General features: G+C 48.6%; 2 protein-coding genes across 6 annotated transcripts in view; both read left to right on the top strand.

The window, feature by feature from the left end:
* Positions 1–2,882: 2,882 nt before the first annotated feature.
* On the top strand, positions 2,883–16,842 carry ZFP3 (ZFP3 zinc finger protein). The gene is made up of 2 exons (XM_047758931.1): positions 2,883–3,926; positions 12,317–16,842. The coding sequence occupies exons 1-2, from the start codon at positions 3,794–3,796 to the stop codon at positions 13,834–13,836; spliced, it is 1,653 nt and encodes a 550-aa protein (XP_047614887.1). The 5' UTR covers positions 2,883–3,793; the 3' UTR covers positions 13,837–16,842.
* Positions 16,843–17,535: 693 nt separating this feature from the next.
* LOC125115129 (uncharacterized) overlaps positions 17,536–18,796 on the top strand; it is a 114,156-nt gene continuing 112,895 nt past the window's right edge. For 4 of the 5 annotated variants that reach the window (XR_007131986.1, XM_047758945.1, XM_047758941.1 and 1 more), the window contains exons 1-2: positions 17,536–17,686; positions 17,882–18,078. Coding sequence is in view for 4 of the 5 variants with exons in the window: in XM_047758945.1 (XP_047614901.1) it covers positions 17,607–17,686; positions 17,882–18,078 (277 nt within the window). In the remaining variant the exon portion in view is untranslated. The remainder of the gene's footprint in view (positions 17,687–17,881; positions 18,079–18,796) is intronic. The other variant, XM_047758944.1, reaches the window with a different exon arrangement.

Raw genomic sequence — 18,796 nt, 5'->3', positions numbered from 1 at the left:
GCAATGCCAGATCTGAGCCACATCTGCAACCTATACCACAGTTTGCGGCAGTGCCAGATCCTTAATCCACAGAGCAAGTCCAGGGATGGAACCTGCATCCTCACTGGATACTAGTTGGGTTCTTAACCTGCTCAGTCACAAAGGGAACTCCTGTTGATGCATTTTATCCCACGTGAAAGGGGCTGTGGTGTCCCCTGAGAGAGACCCTGAGTGGTCCTTACAGGACCCTGAAGGCCTTTCTTAGGTTTGGAACTTGCCCAAGAAGGCCCTGTTGTCCTGGCACAGTGATAAGATGACCTGGCTGGATTAGGCTCAGAACCGGCTGCTCTGGGCTCCCTGGTGTACCTGTTAACTCTAGAGAAGTTGCCCTTTTGCTTTACTTCCCTGCATCTTCAGAGCTGGAGGTGCAAGGGAACACGGCCTAGTTGAGCTCTGACTCAGGTTCCTCTGGTTGCTTTATATGAACATTTCATGTGCATATGAATATTTCAGGTCATGAGCCCGGCATGGCCAGTGCGTCTCAGTCATGTAATGCAGTCCTGGCTCTCAAGGAACACTGTCCATCTGGGGGAAACGGTATGTTCATAGGAACTGGTTAAGTCATGAAGGCAGCCCGTGTTTTGATATACTGGGGGGGGGGACTTTGGTCTGGAGGGAGTGAAGCGTTGTCGAAAGGAGAGGAAGGCAGGATCAAGGCGGGAGGTGGTACCGAGGATCCCGAAGGAGATGCGGGGAGTCGGGAAGAGGAGAGAAATGTACAGATAGAGAATGCTGTCCAAGCTGGTGACCTTGTGTCAGGTCACACCCCGGGCCAGGGTTACTCGCTGGAGGGACTAGGGCTTTTGAAAGACAGGCCGGTGTGCAAGGTGGCTGCTTTTGGTTATTTCTTCCAGAATCCCCACAATGCCTTATACGTACAAAGCTATTTAAGTCTGAGGGGACACTGAGTGCTGTCCCTAATAGTTTGGTAATAGCTTGGAATGTGGTTTATAGACAGTTGAAAATGTCATTATGATCCGCCTTGGGTCCAAAGCAGAGTTGTAAGCTATTCCGAAAGATGACATGGTTGTGAAGGATAAGGGGGGGTGTAGCCCTCCTTCCCACATCTTCCACAGATGGAGAGAAGGGACGAGGGTGACCAGGAGCAGTGCGTCTCTTGTTTTCCACATACCTGTCTCTGTGTGAATTCAAGGGAGTGGCCAATGGTCCTATCTGTCGTGGCCTCTCTTTTTTGCAAGAGCAGCAAAACTGCTCATACCTACCTATAAAACTCAAGACGCAAGTCCCAGGCATGTTGGGAGATTGTGAAACATCAGCTCCTGCCCAGGCATACACATCCGTACACACACTGGGCACGAGAATGCTATTTGGGGGCCGTATGCCTCGGTCTCCTTCCCTCAGTAAATCCCCACTGTGGCGCATGGCCCCTACATTGGCCATGCAGTGGTGGGCAGGGCAGTACCCAGAGTACGACTTAGCCTTTTCCTGCTTAACCCACGTACAAGGGCTGATCAAATGAAGCACTGTTACTGTCTGGACCAGTGATGACCAGAGTTTAGTGTGCATCAGAACTCCTGAATGGCTTGTTAAAACACAGATTTCTGAGCCTAACTCTAGAGTTTCTTATTCAGGAGGTCTGTGAGGGGAGCCTGAGACTTTGCCTTTCTAACCCTCGTCCCACATGCTGTTCTTGCTGCTGACTCAGACACCTCACTTTTTCTCTTTTTCTGGCCACAGCGGCCTGCAGCAGCTTGATGTGGGATCTCAGTTCTCAGACCAGAGACTGAACTGGGCGGCGGTGGTGAAAGTGCCAAATCCTAACCACTAGACCACCAGGGGACTCTCAGACACCACACTTTTTGAATCATTGACCTAAGCTATTGGTTTTCAACTTTGCTGGGTGTATGTTAGAACTACTTGGAAAACAAACAAAACAATAAAGTCCAGACCATACCTCAGATCAGTTTCAACAAAATCTATGTGGGTGGCGCCAGACAGCAATATTTTTAAAGACCCCTCCCGTCCCTAAGACAGACAACCGTTAAATGTAGGTGCACTAGATAAAAGTCAGTAGAACCAAATGTCTCCCAGTCTTGGTCTGAGGCAGGAGGCTTTTTAGTATGGACATCTTTCCTTGGGGTGAATGCAGCTGGCAGTGATGGTGATGATGGATGATGGCCTGGACAAAAGTTTGAGCAGAATGAATAGGGTTGAAGTAGCAATCATGGGAGCTCCCATAGTGGCTCAGTGGGTTAAGGACCTGACATAGTCTCTGAGAGGATGTGGGTTAGATCCCAGGCCTTGCTCAGGATCTAGCATTGCAGAAACCTGTGGTTGTGGCTTGGATCTGGTGGTGCAGTGGCTGTGGCATAGGCCTGCAGCTGTAGCTCTGATTTGACCCCTAGCCTGGGAACTTCCATATGCTGCAGGTGTGGCCATTAAAAAAAAAAAAAAAAAAAAGCAATCATGGCAATGATAGAAACGCTGACTAGGGGAACAGAAGATGATTTCTGGGCAGAAGTGAAAGACCTCTGGGGAAGTGGAGGCCATAAATTTATTTTGGGGCTCTTTTCCAAAATGCATGATTTTCCCCACTAGCTGTCAGCAGCCTGGGCAAAGAAACCGAACATTTTAACTGATCCGGATTAATAAATTTCCCACGCACTTGCAGACAGTAGAGCAAAAGGGTTAAGGATATTGGTGTGAGAATGGCCACAATGATGGACCTTATAGTCTAGGGCCTCATCCCAGTGAACGCAAGTGAAAGCTTTTTGTTTTTGTTTTTTTGTTTTTTTCCTTTTCTGATAGGTTGTGTACTGGATATATATGTAATATTACTTTCTGTGATCAGTCATTCTCTTCTCTATTCCACAGGGATTATGGGGAGGCAAACACAGAAGCCTCCTCCCGCAAAGGGCGAAGATGGGTAACCCAGATTTGGTTAATGCTACTATCCTTTTACCCTGAATACCATGATTGGTCCAGGGGTGAGCACCAGACCTAAACAAGGCCAATCGCAGGCCTTCCCTGATATTTGGGGTGGGCGGCCGAATTTGCGGCGGCATTAGATAGGATGGAATGCCTCTTCCACGTAGTCACCTTTGAACCGAGACCTGAATAACAAAGTTTGCGGCGCACAGGAGTGGCAGACGAAGTAACAAGTACGAAGGTTCAAAATTCAAGAAATACGGAGACTAGAATGGAAGGCCGTTCCCAGTGCCTAAACTCTTAACCAGGGTAATTTCTGCTCAACCTTCAGATATCAGCCCAAACTTCACTCCCTCCAGAAAGTCCTGCCCGACCTCAAGAGCAGGTCTCCCTTCGCCCCCAGTAGATGACGGGCCTGTCCTAGGACGTAGGGATCTGTTTATCAGGCTCTTGGTGCGCAGGGAAGGGAGTGACGAAATAAGGGCTACAGGTGGTGGTTTAGGGGGTGTCGCGCGATCTCTGCCCGGCGGGCGAGAAAATGAAGCCCACCTCCAGTTTCTCAAGCTCAGATCAATGCTTCGGGGAGAGATAACAGCGCGCAGAGGGGCCAGTCCTAGGACGGAAGTGCATCCCTGGAGCCGTTCTAGGAAACTCGGAGGACCTAGCTCGTCAGTGATCCTGGGGCTAACTGGTCATCGCCCAGCACACACGGCCACTCCAGGGAGCTGGTGTGGCAGGCAGCGGCGAAACGGGGCTTGAGTGAGGGCGAGAACCGGCGCAAAGCAAGGCTGGAAAAAGGCGAGGAGGAGCGGGCGTGCCGACCACCTGTTCCTCCCTGGAGTGCGGCGCGCGCTGATTGGCTGGAATGTCGCCCGGGGACCGGAAGTGGCCGATGCCCGTCGCCCGTGAAACCAAGACAACAGCTGTGGTTCTGCGCCGGCGGGCAGAGCGGCGCGGGGAGCCCGAGCGGAGCGAGCGTGGGGCCGTAGCTGTCTGCGGTGAGACCTCATTCCGTCCCTACAGGGGCCGGAGGGCACTGGGCTCCCGAACCCCCTGGCCCGCGCGCCGCGTGAAAACCCTCCGGTGTTTAGGCCGGTGTCAGACCCGGTTCGCTCTCTGACCTTGGACTTTATGGTCCCCCCCTCCCCCTCCCCTCCATTTCCCCACCTGCAGACACCCTGGGCAGGGCCCGGACCGTCCCCGTCCTGGTTCCCTGCCTGTCAGCCGCGGACGTGGGAGCAGCAGGGACACCCCGTTCCTCGGTCCCGACGTGGGGGGCCGTGGGAGCTGTGGTTTCTTCAGACATTCCATTCCCAAGTAAACTTCGGCGACGAAATGGCGGGCGGTGTCAAAAACTTCAGGCCTCTTGGTAGACTGTGACCAAGGCAGGCATGCGGGATATTGGCCTATGAGGGTTTAGCTGTAGAAAGGAGGCAGGCTTGAGCGTAGAGTTAATAGAGCCTTCTTGATTGTGGGAACCAGGAGAGGAGGACAGAAGAAAGGAGGGTACTGGTGCTTTAATTAAATGTCATCCAGATTGGGAGCAGGAACTTATTTCTACAGATAGTTATTGACATCAGCTGTGTCAGATCCTGTTCTAGGCTCTTTAGATACAAAAATGAATGAAATATCCAGTTAGCCCTCAAGGATGTCACAGATTTATGTAGATAAGACATTTACACCAGCTTACTTAACAGTTATTTACCAGGTATCCAAAATGTGCTAGGCACTGGGATTCTATCAAGGTGAATAGACCACCATCCTTATTTCAAGGTCTAAAGAAGGAGAAGCAGAGATGAAAATAGACTAACAGTACATTGAAGTAACTACTGCAAATTGGAGTCTTGGGGACAGGGAAGGAGAATGGAAGACACTTTTCATGTTTGAGCTGAGTCTTGTAGATGTTTGTTAAGTGCACAAGGTGGGCAGTAGTATTGCAGGAACCTGTTCTCAAAGGCAAAGAAGCTTTAAAGAGTAAGACGTGTTTGGGAGTTCCCCGGTGGCTCAGCAGGTTAAGGATCCCGTGTTGGCACTGCTGGGGCTTGGGTCCCTGATGTGGTGCAGTTTCCATCCCTGACCCCGGGAACTTCTGCATGCTGCAGGTGCAGTCAGAAAAAAAGAGTAAGGGAATTCCTGTTGTGGCTCAGTGGTAGCAAACCCATGAGGACGGAAGTTTGATCCCTGACTTTGCTTAGTGGGGTGTGGTGTAGGTCACAGACTCGACTTGGATCTGGTATTGCTGTAACTCTGACATAGGCCAGCAGCTGCAGCTCCGATTAGACCCCTAGCCTGGGAACTTCCATATGCCTCAAGTGGGGCCCTAAAAAGCAAAAAAAGAATAAGAAGTATTTGAACTGCAGGACCCTAAACATGACTGCAGCTTCCAGCAGTCACTGGCGAGTGTAGGACAGAAGATGGGGAGACCGGGGGCCTGACCGGGAGGTGGGGGGACAGTTAGCCCTGTGAGGTTTCTATCCTGTAGCCCGAGGAGAGCAGTGAACAGGAAGTGACATGATAACTGTAGCACAAAGAAAGAGGTGAATGAAGTGCTGATTCAGAGGACCAGGGAAGAGCCTCTTTCCTGCTGTTGTTGCTGAAGACTTTGGTGAGGAGGTGATCCTTGTTACAAATGTTGAGTACTTGGTAGGGTCTGACCTTTCAGAAATTAAGGAAGGGTTTTTTTTGTTTTGTTTTGTTTTTTTAAGATGCTTTTGTCTATAAGTAACAGAATACAACTCAGGCTGGCTTACAAAATACAAGTATATAAGCTCGGAGTTCCTGTTGTGGCGCAGTGGTTAACGAATCTGACTAGGAACCATGAGGTTGTGGGTTCGGTCCCTGGCCTTGCTCAGTGGGTTAACGATCCGGCGTTGCCGAGAGCTGTGGTGTAGGTTGCAGACGCGGCTTGGATCCGGCATTGCTGTGGCTCTGGCTTAGGCTGGGGGCTACAGCTCCGACTGGACCCCTAGCCTGGGAACCTCCATATGCCGTGGGAACGGCCCAAGAAATGGCAAAAAGACAAAAAAAAGTTAAAAAAACAAACAAACAAGTATATAAGCTCTCTTAATTGGAAGTCAAGAGTAAAATGGTTTCAGGATTGACTGAACCTAGTGGTCCTGGCTTCACAATTTTCTCAGCTCTGCTTGCCTTCATCCACGGCTGCCCGTGAAATGGCAACAGTGGTTTGGGGCAACAATCGATAGATATCTTTCCCCGTGGTTCACGCAGGATGGCAGACAACGAGTCCCAGACGCTCTCAGCACATCTCCTCAGATTATTGACACAGGAGTTCCCATCGTGGCGCAGTGGTTAACGAATCCGACTAGGAACCATGAGGTCGAGGGTTCGATCCCTGGCCTCGCTCGGTTAAGGATCCAGCGTTGCCGTGAGCGTGGTGTGGGTCGCAGACGCAGCTTGGATCCTGCGTTGCTGTGGCTGTGGCATAGGCCGGTGGCTACAGCTCCAGTTCAACCCCTAGCCTGGGAACCTCCATATGCCGCAGGAGCGGCCCAAGAAATGGCAAAAAGACAAACAAACAAACAAAAAAACAAACAAAAAAAATTTGACCCAGATGAAGGCATTTGTCCATTCCTGAACCAATTATTTCTGCTGTATGGAATGCGCTTGGCAAAGGGGATCGTATGAATTTGACTAGGGACACTCCCTCGCGGCTCCCAACTGGAGCTGTTGTTCTCCTGCAAAGAGCAAGGCCACTGCAGACTTTTTTGCTTAAATACCTCTTAAAGTAATCTGAAAAGTTTTTCTGTCCCCTGAAGTGGTTCTGAGTTGACATCCAAAATGTTTCATCAGGTTTTTCATCATGAATTTGAATAATTTCAAAGGGAATTCCTTTTGGTATATTATAAACTGTAGCATTTCAGAACCGAGCCTCATGCAGTTTGCAGCATTCCCGCCCTTGGTTCTGTGAGCTCCCCATGACCTTCACCCTCTCTGTAAGGGTCATCTCAGCTGTGTGCTGGCTAATATCCTCAAGTCCCTCACTCCCTCCTTCTTCTACCACATGTGTCCCCAGATTCCCAGGCTGCTCTGGGGCTGTCAGAAGTGTTGCTGGAGAAAGTCCGGAAAGCCTGACCACAGGCTCCTCCCAGCACCGTCAGGCGGGTGTCACAGGATCAAGTCTGTTATGTTGTTTAGCTCCTAGTACTTGCCCATCTTCATTCTCCAGAACTTCCGTCGGTACACCTTCACCTGCCTTCTCTCCTTCCCGGTCTACCCTACCTCTGCGCATGCTACACGGAGGTCAGAATGTTCTTTCTGTTCTCTTGGACTTCCCAGCCTCTCAGGCTTTGCTCACCCCGTGTTCTGCCCGGAATGCTGTGGTGCAGTAGTCCTCAAAGGAAGGATGTGGGTCCACAAACATTTCCTATAACACCCGTGAGTTTAGTGCTTTGCAAATGCAAATCAGTCTCTGGAATCTTGACTTCAGTTTGTACCTTTTCCTACCAGCGATCTGCTTGAGAATGGGCCTGTGGCCTGTTGACTTTTCTTTTCTCAGCTCTTCTTTCACAATTGCTCTTTTCCTCCTTTACCAAAGAAAGATACATCTCTACCCACGCCTTCTGTAATTGCCCTGTGGTGTATCACTCTGGGGTGGAAAAACCTCCGGAGCACCACACAGAGGGACACTTTGTTAAGGAAGTAAATGATTTCTGTGTCTTTTATAACTCAAGCCCCAATCTTTGCTTTCAACAAAACTTTAAAAAGACCTGATCAGACCGTCAGCTGATAGATTATTTAATGATTATTTTTGACTAACAAATCACCGTATGATTTTTGGCAGATAAGTTCAGAAGATTAAGTCATATCGTTACCCCAAGATATTGCTGTAAACTCTGCTTTAGGCAGTTTGGGCTGACTCAGGTCTAGGCGCAGGAATTAGGGTCAGTCTGATAAGTGGAAATGTTATTTAGTCAGTTGTGTTATGTATTCCCTGTCTGCTCCGGAAGTTTAAGGTAGGGGTGGGTAGGAGGGGGTGTCAAGATGGCGGGTAGGAAAAAAGAAGTCAGAGCAAGAACTGGCAGTGCGTCTGTAATCCTGCTGCTTCACCTGTGTCGATCTATGTGGTGGACCAGATCTTGGAAGAGGTAGATGCACCAGGCTGAGAATGGGGCGACTCCGGTCATTCACACTAACACAGTGGTTTCCAAACCTCATGGGCTCTCACAATCACCTGGGCACTTGTTAAAAATACACATCCTGGAGTTCCCATTGTGGCTTTGCAGTAACAAACCTGGCTAGTATCCATGAGGATGTGGGTTCCCTGGCCTCGCTCCGTGGGTGAAGGATCTGGCATTGCTACAAGCTGCAGCATAGCATGGGTCGCAGATGCGGCTTGGACCTGGTGTTGCTGTGGCTGTGGTGTAGGCTGGCAGCTGCAGCTCTGATTTGACCCTTAACCTGGCAACGTCTGTATGCTGTGGATGTACACCCCCCCCCCAAATACACATCCCTTGGCCTACCCGTGGAGATCTCTGACTCTGAGAGGTCTGAGATGGGACCTGGGAGTTAGTATTTTTAGAGATTTTCCAGTTGACTCTTATGCAGCTAACCTAAGTCCAGAGCAAGAATCATTATTTAAGGATTGTTCATTAAAAAAAATTTTTTTTTCTTGCTATGATTGCAAGTCTGCTAAGCAATTTTTAGGGTTCTGTGTGCCTTCTCCTGTAGGCAGTATGGCTCTTTTGATGTTTTATTTCTAATATTTAATTAATAGGTGGATATTTGGTTTATACATTATTATTTTGAGAATGATGACTTCTGAGTCTGTTCTCCTCAGGTGCATTAGAAAAAAAACAAATCCAGGTCTGCAGAGTTGAAGACCCTGTTCTGAACTATGGGGACCCAGTGGATGCTTGTCATCTCCCAGACCAGGGACCAAGAGTTGGTCAGCCTCCTTCTCAGATGGTGCATCTGTCTTATCGCTTTCCAGAAACAACTAACTTCAGACTTAGAAAAATGAGGACGAGAGAAATGTGCACATAGGAAATGATGCTTGGAAATTTGAATTTGGGCTATGAGTAGTGAAGTGATTCCATATGAGTTTGAGGGCTGATGTGTGGCCAGGCCTCTGGCAATATTAACCAAATGGAAGGTGGCTTTGATTTGTGTATGAGAAAGTGTCTATAAAACAATATTTAGCAAGTGGCATTAATATTGTATGACTAATGTAATGCCAAGTAAAAGGATAGGGAGTTCCTATTATGGCTCAGGGGTAATGAACCCAACTGGTATCCATGAAGACATGGGTTTGATCCCTGGCCTCACTCAGTGGGTTAAGGATCTGGCATTGCTGTGAGCTATAGTGTAGATTGCAGACACAGCTTGGATCCGGCATTGCTGTGGCTGTGGCGTAGGCTGGCAACTGCAGCTCTGATTCAGCCCTTAGCCTGGGAACTTCCATATGCCATGGGTGTAGCCATAAAAATACAAAAAAAAAAAGAGAGAGAGAGAATAATCAGAGGGGCTGATTTAATTGGGGAGGACTTTCTGGATTAGAATTTTGAACCAGGTCTTGAAGTTGGGAATAGATAGATACATACTTAACTTCTATGTCTTGCATCTTGTTTTACTGTGGACCAGTCATTTTGTCATATGGTGTGGGAAAGGTATAGGTTCTATGAATGCCAACTTTGTATGGAATTAGATGATGGAAAAGAAGTTAGGATAGGAGAGATGAGGGTGAAGAGGAAAGGCCAGAGAGGGGTCAGAAGCTGATAGGGACTGAAATGCCAGCTTGTGGAACTTGGCTAAGATTAGACAAATTTACTTAAGACAGTGCTTCCCAACTCACATTCTCTACAGTGAACCCATGGAGCTGTATAGGTACACATTATCTATAATTTTCAAAAATTTCAACAAAAAGGAGAAATCTGATTTTGGGGTGTCTACTTTGATTCCACAGGAAAATTAGAGAAGGCCCTGAGTGGGGGAAATTTGAAGATTCCAGGTCATTTTGAGGAGTAGCACAAAGAACTAAACGGCCACTAGTGTGCATCTACCCAAAACGCTGATCTGACCATGAGCTGTGTTACTCCGTGGCTAAAAAGCTCTTCCATGACTGCATTGTAAGAAGGCAGTCCCATGGCTGCCCATGCCCGCTTGAGAATCCCCTTCCACAGTTAACACTCCTCAGCCTTGCTGTGCTGAGGTGCACTGCCCTCAGCCAAGGGCCTCTTCAACGTCAGCTCCGGGTTGCCTACTCCCCGATCAGAAGCCAGGCTCATTCCCACAGCATTGGGACTGTACTTCTCCAAGGGGGCAGTGAAATCCCTGAGGCCATCGTACCAATTAAGAGCAAGTTTGGCTTCATAAATTAAAAAAACAAAACAAAACCATAATGGCTTAAGCAAGGAAAAAGCTTCTTTCTTTCTTAGGTAATAGAAGTCCAGAGGCAGGCCTTGCGGGCTGGTATGGCAGCTCCAGAGAGTCATCAGGGACCCAGATTCTTTCCTGTTCTGGTCCCATCGTAGGGTATATTGGTGTCCTCATGGTCCAAGATGGCACTCTAGCTGTCACCTCGCGCCCCAGGCACAGCACAGAAAGAGGGTGAAGAAGTGTATCCCCTCACCACAGGGAGATTTCCCAGAAGGCCCTCATGCTCTCACGTGCATTTTACTGTCTCATTGGCCAGAAGTTGCCTCATTGGCCCAATGTAGCTGCAAAGAAGGCTGAGAATGTGTTTCTTCAGGTAGACTTATTGCTACAAAAATAAATTCATTACTGTTGCTGAAGAGGTGAGGAAGAATGGAAATTAGGATAGAGAGCTAAAAATCTTTAGCTTTTATCACAGCCTTTTAGAACTTTTTTTAAAAGTGTAGGTTCTGAGGAGTTCCTGTTGTGGTTCAGTGGGTTACGAACTTGACTAGTATCTGTGAGGATGTGGGATTGATTCCTGGCCTTGCTTAGTGGTTAAAGTATCTGGCGTGGCTGTGAGCTGTGGAGTAGGTTGCAGATGCGGCTTGGATCTGGCGTTGCTGTGGCTGTGGCATAGGCTGGCAGCTGCAGCTTTGATTTGACCCCTGGTCGGGGAACTTGCATATGCTGCAGGTGTAGCCCTAAAAAGAAAAAAAAAAAAAAGTATAGGCTTTAAGATTGAAAAAAATGCTGAGAAAATTGTATAAAGGGACCAATCGCTAGTATGTAAAAATCAACAGCATTGCACTCTCTCTCTTTCTATACACACACGTTGGAGAATTTAAGAAAAACTCACTAAAAGAGAAGTCATACAGAGACATGATGAAGGTATAGCTCAGTGTTAGAGCATTTGACTGCAGAGATATGGTGGATATAAAAACATCCGGGTAAATTTGGAAATTTTACAAAATTATACTAAATTTTATTTGGAAAAATATGCGGATAGACAGGAAATATTTGAAAAAGACTAATGAGAGAAAATTATCTCTTAACATATTAAAAAAATTTAAAGCTATAGTAGGTTGAGCAGTTTGGTGTTAGAGAGGGAATAGATCAATAAAACCGAATGAGTTAGGACACTGACCCAGATATATATGGAATTTTAGACTGTGGTATAGGAGGCATTTCAAATTAATAGGGAAAATTAGGTATTGATACAATTTAATAATCATCCGGAGAAAATGAAGCTGTAACGTTCATCCAAATGTAAGGGAGCCCAGGGTGGTTACTTCTGTGCCAGCGTAGCTAAGTCGCGTTAACCTTTGGAATGGGTAATACATAGTCCCCTGTTCTGCAGAGCTGGCGACCGCCGCAGGACTGGGCTAAAGACGGTTCTTCTTGGAGTTCCTCTGTGGCTCAGAGGGTTAAGGACCTGGCGTTGTCCCTGCTGAGGCTTGGGTTGCTGCTGAGGTTTGGGTTCGATCCCTGGCCCGGCAACTTCTACATGCTGTGGGCTTAGCTAAAAAGGAAAAAACAAACAAGAATAAACAGACATACAGAAAAAGATAGTTTGTCTTGCTCCTCATTTCTGGTTACTTCCTGTATAAACCAAAAGTTATTAGTCATTTTTGCCCCTTCTTTTCCAAATACCATCTGTCAGTATGGTCACCATTCTCCTTCAGTGTCTTCCTTACGGACCTCAGGTTCTGTCTCAACTCGCTGTTAATATTCTGGAACTTTTACCAGCATCGTCTTCCCATCCATTTCCTATTTCTCTCCTTAAATCCCTTCCTCTGATGATGTCTCTCACTCTTCAGTCAGCGTCTGCTCTTTGCTGAGCGTGTCCACCATGGTCCTGAATCTTTTTCTTCTCTTCAGCAGCATCCTCTAATCTCACCAGCTACTAGGAGTGTTTTGAGTGCTGTCAGGACCCTGTCAAGCTCCATACTCCCGAGCATGAGCTTCGTTTAGCTGTGATTCAGCCACTTCACAGACTTCCCCTCTCTCATTTCAGATTGTCAGATGGGGACTGAGACCAAGGAGGTAATTCCCAAGGAAGAAATTTCTGAAGAATCTGAGCCACGTGGGGCAATTTTAGACACATTTCCAAAGGTGGTTTTCCAGGGTCACAAGTTTGGAGCAGCGTGTGAAGAAGCCACATTGGAGGGGCCTTCCAGAGCACCCGCAGAAGAGGTTATGGAGCAGGTGGCTCCTGAGGAGAGGCACTTGGCCTCAGGGTTGATCATCTTCAAGAAGTCACCCTCAAGCGAGGAAGACCAGGAGAATGATGAGGGCGAGCAAGCGTGCAGCCTCAGCCCAAACCCAGCTCTACCGCAGGGAGACACGGCCGCAGAGGCAGGTGGCACATTGGCTGCTTCTGGCCAAAACTTCATGCAGCATTTAGGACCTAACAAAACGCATAGAAGTTCTGGGGGAGAAAAGCCTCATTCGTGTAAAGAATGTGGGAAAGCTTTTAATCAGAACTCACATCTCATTCAACATATGCGAGTTCACAGTGGAGAGAAACCCTTTGAATGCAAAGAATGTGGAAAAACATTCGGAACTAACTCAAGCCTTCGAAGGCATCTGAGAATTCACGCTGGAGAGAAACCCTTTGCTTGTAATGAGTGCGGAAAGGCCTTCATTCAGAGCTCACACCTCATCCACCATCATAGAATTCACACTGGAGAGAGACCTTACAAATGTGAGGAATGCGGTAAGGCCTTCAGTCAGAATTCGGCCCTTATTCTGCATCAGCGGATCCACACCGGGGAGAAACCGTATGAGTGCAACGAATGTGGGAAGACCTTCAGGGTCAGCTCACAGCTTATTCAGCATCAGCGCATCCACACCGAAGAAAGATACCATGAATGCAACGAGTGCGGCAAAGCCTTCAAGCATAGCTCAGGCCTCATTAGACACCAGAAGATTCACACTGGAGAAAAACCCTATCTCTGTAATGAATGTGGGAAAGGCTTTGGCCAGAGCTCTGAGCTCATCCGGCATCAAAGAATTCATACAGGAGACAAACCGTACGAATGCAACGAATGCGGGAAAACATTTGGCCAGAACTCAGAGATTATTAGGCATATTAGAATTCATACTGGTGAGAAGCCCTACGTGTGTAAGGAATGCGGGAAGGCCTTTAGGGGCAACTCCGAACTTCTTAGACACGAGCGAATTCACACGGGAGAGAAACCCTACGAATGCTTCGAGTGTGGAAAGGCTTTTAGGCGGACCTCGCACCTTATTGTCCACCAGCGAATTCATACGGGAGAGAAACCTCATCAGTGCAATGAATGTGCCAGAACCTTTTGGGATAACTCTGAGCTGCTTCTCCACCAGAAAATTCACATTGGAGAGAAACCTTATGAATGTAAGGCGTGTGAGAAGACATTCAGCCAGCATTCCCAGCTGATCATACACCAGAGAATTCACACTGGAGAGAAGCCTTACGAGTGCCAGGAATGTCAGAAGACCTTTAGCCGGAGCTCTCACCTCCTCCGACATCAGAGTGTTCACTGTGTGGAATGACGTGCAGACCAGGAGAGCGGAAGTCAGACTTCTCGTTCTTAATCTGCAGCCCAGGTTCTTAGATCCAGTGACTGGACAGAGCCTCCTCTGCCCTTTTACTGATTTTTATTCAACCAGTTGGTCGAAAAGGATGAGGCGCTTTTATGAACCCTTCAGGACGTTTCCGTGTACTGAGCTAAGTCATAAGAGCTCTTTCAGGCCTTCATTCTCCTCTGTCCCTTTTTCCTTCTCTTCCTCCCCCCTCCCCTCGCGGATCACGTAACATTCGGGCTCTGTACCAGCCGCCCAGCCCAAACGGTTGCTGTTCAGGAAAAATGGAGTGTGCTTGTACTACCTCCTAAGAAAGACAGAGTCGACTCCTTGACTGTTATCCCCTGAAACACTAAAATCATGGCCTCGAAGATACCCCTCGCTCTTGTCCACTATTTAGCACTGAAATAATTTATTAAGTTTTATTAGCTGAAAAACCTGCCAGACATGCCTTTAGGAGATGGCAGCATGCATGAAGAAGCAGGAAGCTGGGGTCATCTCACATCTGCTAGGCTTCCCCCTCATCTGAAGAGGGTGCCTTGATGAAGGAAACTGACAGGTAATTTACAGGCTGGTAAGCCAAGGCCTCCAGAATCCAGAGGGGCTGACTAGCAAGGCTGGGGGAGAAACAAGGGGGCCTGACGACTCTGCCTGGGCAGCAGCAGCCCTTCTGGCTCTCTCCAAGCTATTCGCCACTTCAGGGCCGCTCAGACTAACTGCTCCCAAGAACACTGCTGCGTTTGCTTTTGGCCCCAGCTCCTGCTGCTGCTGACAGATCCTGTGTCAGGAAGTAGCAAAGAGGATTGCGTAGCTCCATTGTGACCAGGCACCTGCCCACAGTGATGACTGGCCAGGACCCTGCCATGACAAAGCACTTAAGCTCTGATGACGTGGGCACCCCTGCCGGGGGCCCTGGCTAGTAGGCCAGGATGCGACAGCCTCTTCTCATTTGGCCCTGGATCTTGGAATTCTCTTTCTTTAACCCCTCTCCATGAGTTTTCTGTGTTCTCCTGTGGTTTTTTTTTTTTCTTTCTTTCTTTAAGGAAACACACTGTCAAATTTTTACTTGTCACAGTTTCTGAGGCAGTGCAGTGGGTGCTGGGTGGGGATCGCATTGGTGGGGATCCAGTAAGCTTGGGGTCTGGTCTTATAACTAGATCTAATGAGGCCTTCAGCTGCTGGCCCCTAATGTTCTTATCTGTAAAATGAGGGCAGTTGAACTGAACAATCTTAAGTATCAACCAGCCCAAATGATTCCTTCTTTTTAAAAAAATTTACGTATCAGTGTTCTATTCTTTAATCTCTTTATTCTGCTACTACTAATTACTAGTATTTATTGAATTTTTACCTGTGCCAGTCACAGTGCCAGACTCTTTATGTTTTACTTTCACATCCTCTCTATAATGTGGGTACTCTCTTTAAATAAAAAAAAAAAAACTTCATTGAGCTATCATTTATACGCCCTAAAATTCGTCTATTTTAAGTGTTCAGTTGAATGCTTTTTAGTTAATTTACAGAGCCACACAGCCATCAGGGATGTGGGTAGTCGTCCCCAGTTTGAAAGGCGAGGGGCAGGGGAGGTGTCAAGTAACTTGCCTGCAGTCACACAGCTGGTTGGTGCCCGACCGACAGCAGCGCTCCTGACTGCTGGGCTGTGCTGGGGACAGGCGCGTGTGTTACTGCCTTATTGGAAATCCTTTGACGTTTTCTTTCTGTTATGAATTACTACCTGAATTTGAATAGAATGGATTTAAATCATGTCCTTCGTCACAAGTAGGTTTATTCTGTACCCCGATACTTGTCCCCCCAGGTTCATGCCTAAGGGCTGTACAAATGAAACAGTTGATTACACAGTTTCCAAATCCTTCTAGGTACCTCCGCCTCTAGTAGTCAGACTTTAGCAGAAGTTCTTTAACTTACCTCTTTCCGTAGAGTGATTACAAGTTCAGTGTGCTCTCGTTCCTTTGTTCACTGTGCAAGCTCAAGTGGAATTATAGCCAAACATACCTTTCTCACATGAAACCTGAATGTCACCTATCGCCTGCCAATTCCTGGGTTTGAATGTTTTATTTGCATACTCATCCCTTGCCAGCCCATGATGGAGAACTCAGCTTCCAGCAAGGATGCTTCCCCTCACACAAGCATATCCCTGAGTCATGTGGACTTTCCTGAAGATGCTGGTGTATAACAGGTGGAGAAGGGGGTTCATATCCTAGCAGGCATTTTGTTCTCAGAAGTCCCTTCTTGGCCAGACAGCCACTGAAGAGTTGTCTCTTTGTCTTCCCTTCTCAGGGCTGTCACCTTGGCTCTTTTTTTTTTTTTTTTTTTTTTTCCAGATACTCAGTCTACCCTCCTCCACCCCCCAGCTCCATTACCTACTGAAACCCACTGCTCAGCAAAAGAAAAGGCCTTTGAGTTAACAAACCACTCATTGGAACACTAGAAGGTAATTTAGTGATCAGCTTTTGTTGTGCCTGATCATATTCTTAGGGGAGGGAAGTCTCACCTCACATTCTAAGAACAATCTTCCACCCTACACGAGTGCTTTCTCAAGAGGAGTTCTGATGAGTGAAGTTACCCTCCACCTTGTCACATACACAACACACACATCCTGTAACCTCCTTCCCTGCCCTTGCCCACCTCACCCGCTATCTCAGGAAGATGACTTTTCCTTGTTTGCTCCTCCCCCTAAGTTTACTTGGGAGCCAGAATCAAACCATTTTATAGTTATGACTGGTAGTCATAATTTCGTACAAGTGGAATTCTATCAAGGAGAGAAAAGAGGCGAGTTTTCTTAATTTTAGACCTGGTAAAAATACCAGGCCTCATAATCTCCAAGACCTAGCAAGATACCCAGCAATACTCTTCAGAATTTTTGCAGCTATGTTCATGTACATTTTCATCCTCCCTAGTTAAACGGTTTTATTGGTGTACTAACACTTCAGGTAAATAAATAAAGATTTCTTTGTAATTTTACTGATTTAATGCCTTTCTAATGTTTATATTCCAAAGTACAGTTGCATTATGGTCTTACTATGACTTTGCCAGTTTCCTGCCATCTCCATTTCCCCGTTAGCTTGTACCCCAACATGCACTTGTTAGCTTCTCGTTTTTGCATAAGCTGTTAACTCTGTCGATCTGCTTTGCTTGGTGAGATCCTTTATCTTTCATAACAGGGCAAGTGTTACCTTTATCTAGCTTTTCATGATTAACAATGTAAGAGTCTGGATCTTCGTTGGATTGTTTTTTTTGTTTTTTTTTTAATCACCTTATTGCAGAGATTTCTGGGCTGGTGTTTATTATTGCTGTCTAAGGTTTTTGTTTTTTTCATGTTCTTCTAAGTGACTCCTGGTCCAAGGCAGGTTCCTAAGGTTGTTAGGTCTGGGATCTTCTTTGAGACTTAGGAAAGCTCTGCCTAGAAAAATGTGCATGCAGCCGATGGGGGAGGAAAGAAAACTCACACGTGAACCTAAATTCAGGGGGTTCACGGGCCATCTGAACCCCATCCTTGGACCCCATCACCTCTCCCTCATCACAACTCTCACTTTGGGAAAGAAGCGATGCCAAGACTACCCGCCTGAGTAAACCCCTGAAAATGGACGAGAGCCAGAGCCTCAGTAAAATCCAGTGGGAGGCGGGGCGTTGGGGTGGGGGTGGGGGGCGATTCTGGTGAGGGCGAGGGCCTAAATAACACGGGTCCCTGCGCATTCATCCACCACTTGCTGAGCGCCGGCGACTCAATGGGACTTGTGCGAGGCACGGGGCTGAGCGCCTCGAGGCTGGTGGGGACTTGGGCGCTGCGAAGTAGGGAGCAGAGTAGGTGAGAAGGCTTCGGTTCTCCCACGAAGCGGGGTGGCTGCATCCTCCGCGAGAGCTGGGAAGGATGCACGGAAGGGAAGGAGGACGGCCGGCTGGGAGCTGGGGAGCAGCGGCCGACCGGGCAGGCGCAGCCCTCTCCACGAGCCCCAGGACCCCAGCTCACCCTCTCCACTCCCTGCCACGTCTTTGTCTCCAGCCCCAGGGCGTCGCACCGGGACTCTGCTGCGACTCCCATCACTCCTGCGGTGCCGCCGACGAGAACGCTGGTGTTGACTGACTTGTACCACGCTTTGCAGGCAGTGTTTTCACCGGGGGACCCAACTTTGCCCGCGCTGCCGAATCTCCAAGAAGTCGCCGAAAGCGCTCGGCTGCCACTGCCTCGGGGACCAAGAGGTAGGAGCCGCACGGAGCCGGGCGCCGGGCCTTGACCTTGTGGCCGCTCTCGGAAGCCGGGAGCCCCGAGTGTGTGCGCGAGCCGGCGGGCGGGGGGCCCGGGGTGGGGCGCCGCGCTGCTTGGTCGAGGCCCCCGGGGGCCTTCCTGCCGGGGGCCCAGGCGGGGCCGAGGCCTGAGGTCGGAGCGGCCCCTGGGGTGGGCTCTCCGCCTTGAGCGCGCGGCCGGCGGGTCCAGCGTCAAGTCCTGGGGTCGGGACCGGGGCCGGTGTCTCTCAGGCCGCCGCGATCTGTCGTTTCTGAGGACATTCTACGTCCCCGGGTGGGACCTAGTCCGCCGGTCCCAGATGTTTATGGAGGTTTTGCCGCGGCCCAGGCTGTTTCGGACTTCAACCAGGCCTATTACGATCATTATCTAACAACGAATCATTACAATTTAACTTAGTGGCAGTGGGAAGGGACAGATGCAAGGTCCAGAAGGCAGGTGTAGCTTCAGAAGGAAGGAAGAAGCCCTGTCCTCCCAGGCTGGCAGAGGGACTAAGAAGATAGGTGTGGAGCGTGAGCTCGGGGTCGGCAGAGTTGATCAGCCTTCTGCTAAGGGGGCCGCTGTGGGTTGAAGTGGGCAGAGGTCTGGGTCGCAGATGACCCAAAGTATCATCAGGAAAGGAGAGAAATGCTTGTGTCCTCGATCAGCTGGTGGTGCCCTCCTCCTCTGGGCTGG

This window comes from Phacochoerus africanus, chromosome 14, assembly GCF_016906955.1.
Source record: "Phacochoerus africanus isolate WHEZ1 chromosome 14, ROS_Pafr_v1, whole genome shotgun sequence".
In the NCBI taxonomy this organism is placed as follows: domain Eukaryota; kingdom Metazoa; phylum Chordata; class Mammalia; order Artiodactyla; family Suidae; genus Phacochoerus; species Phacochoerus africanus.
Note: the sequence above shows the minus strand (reverse complement) of the source record. Positions and strands in the feature narration are given on the sequence as shown.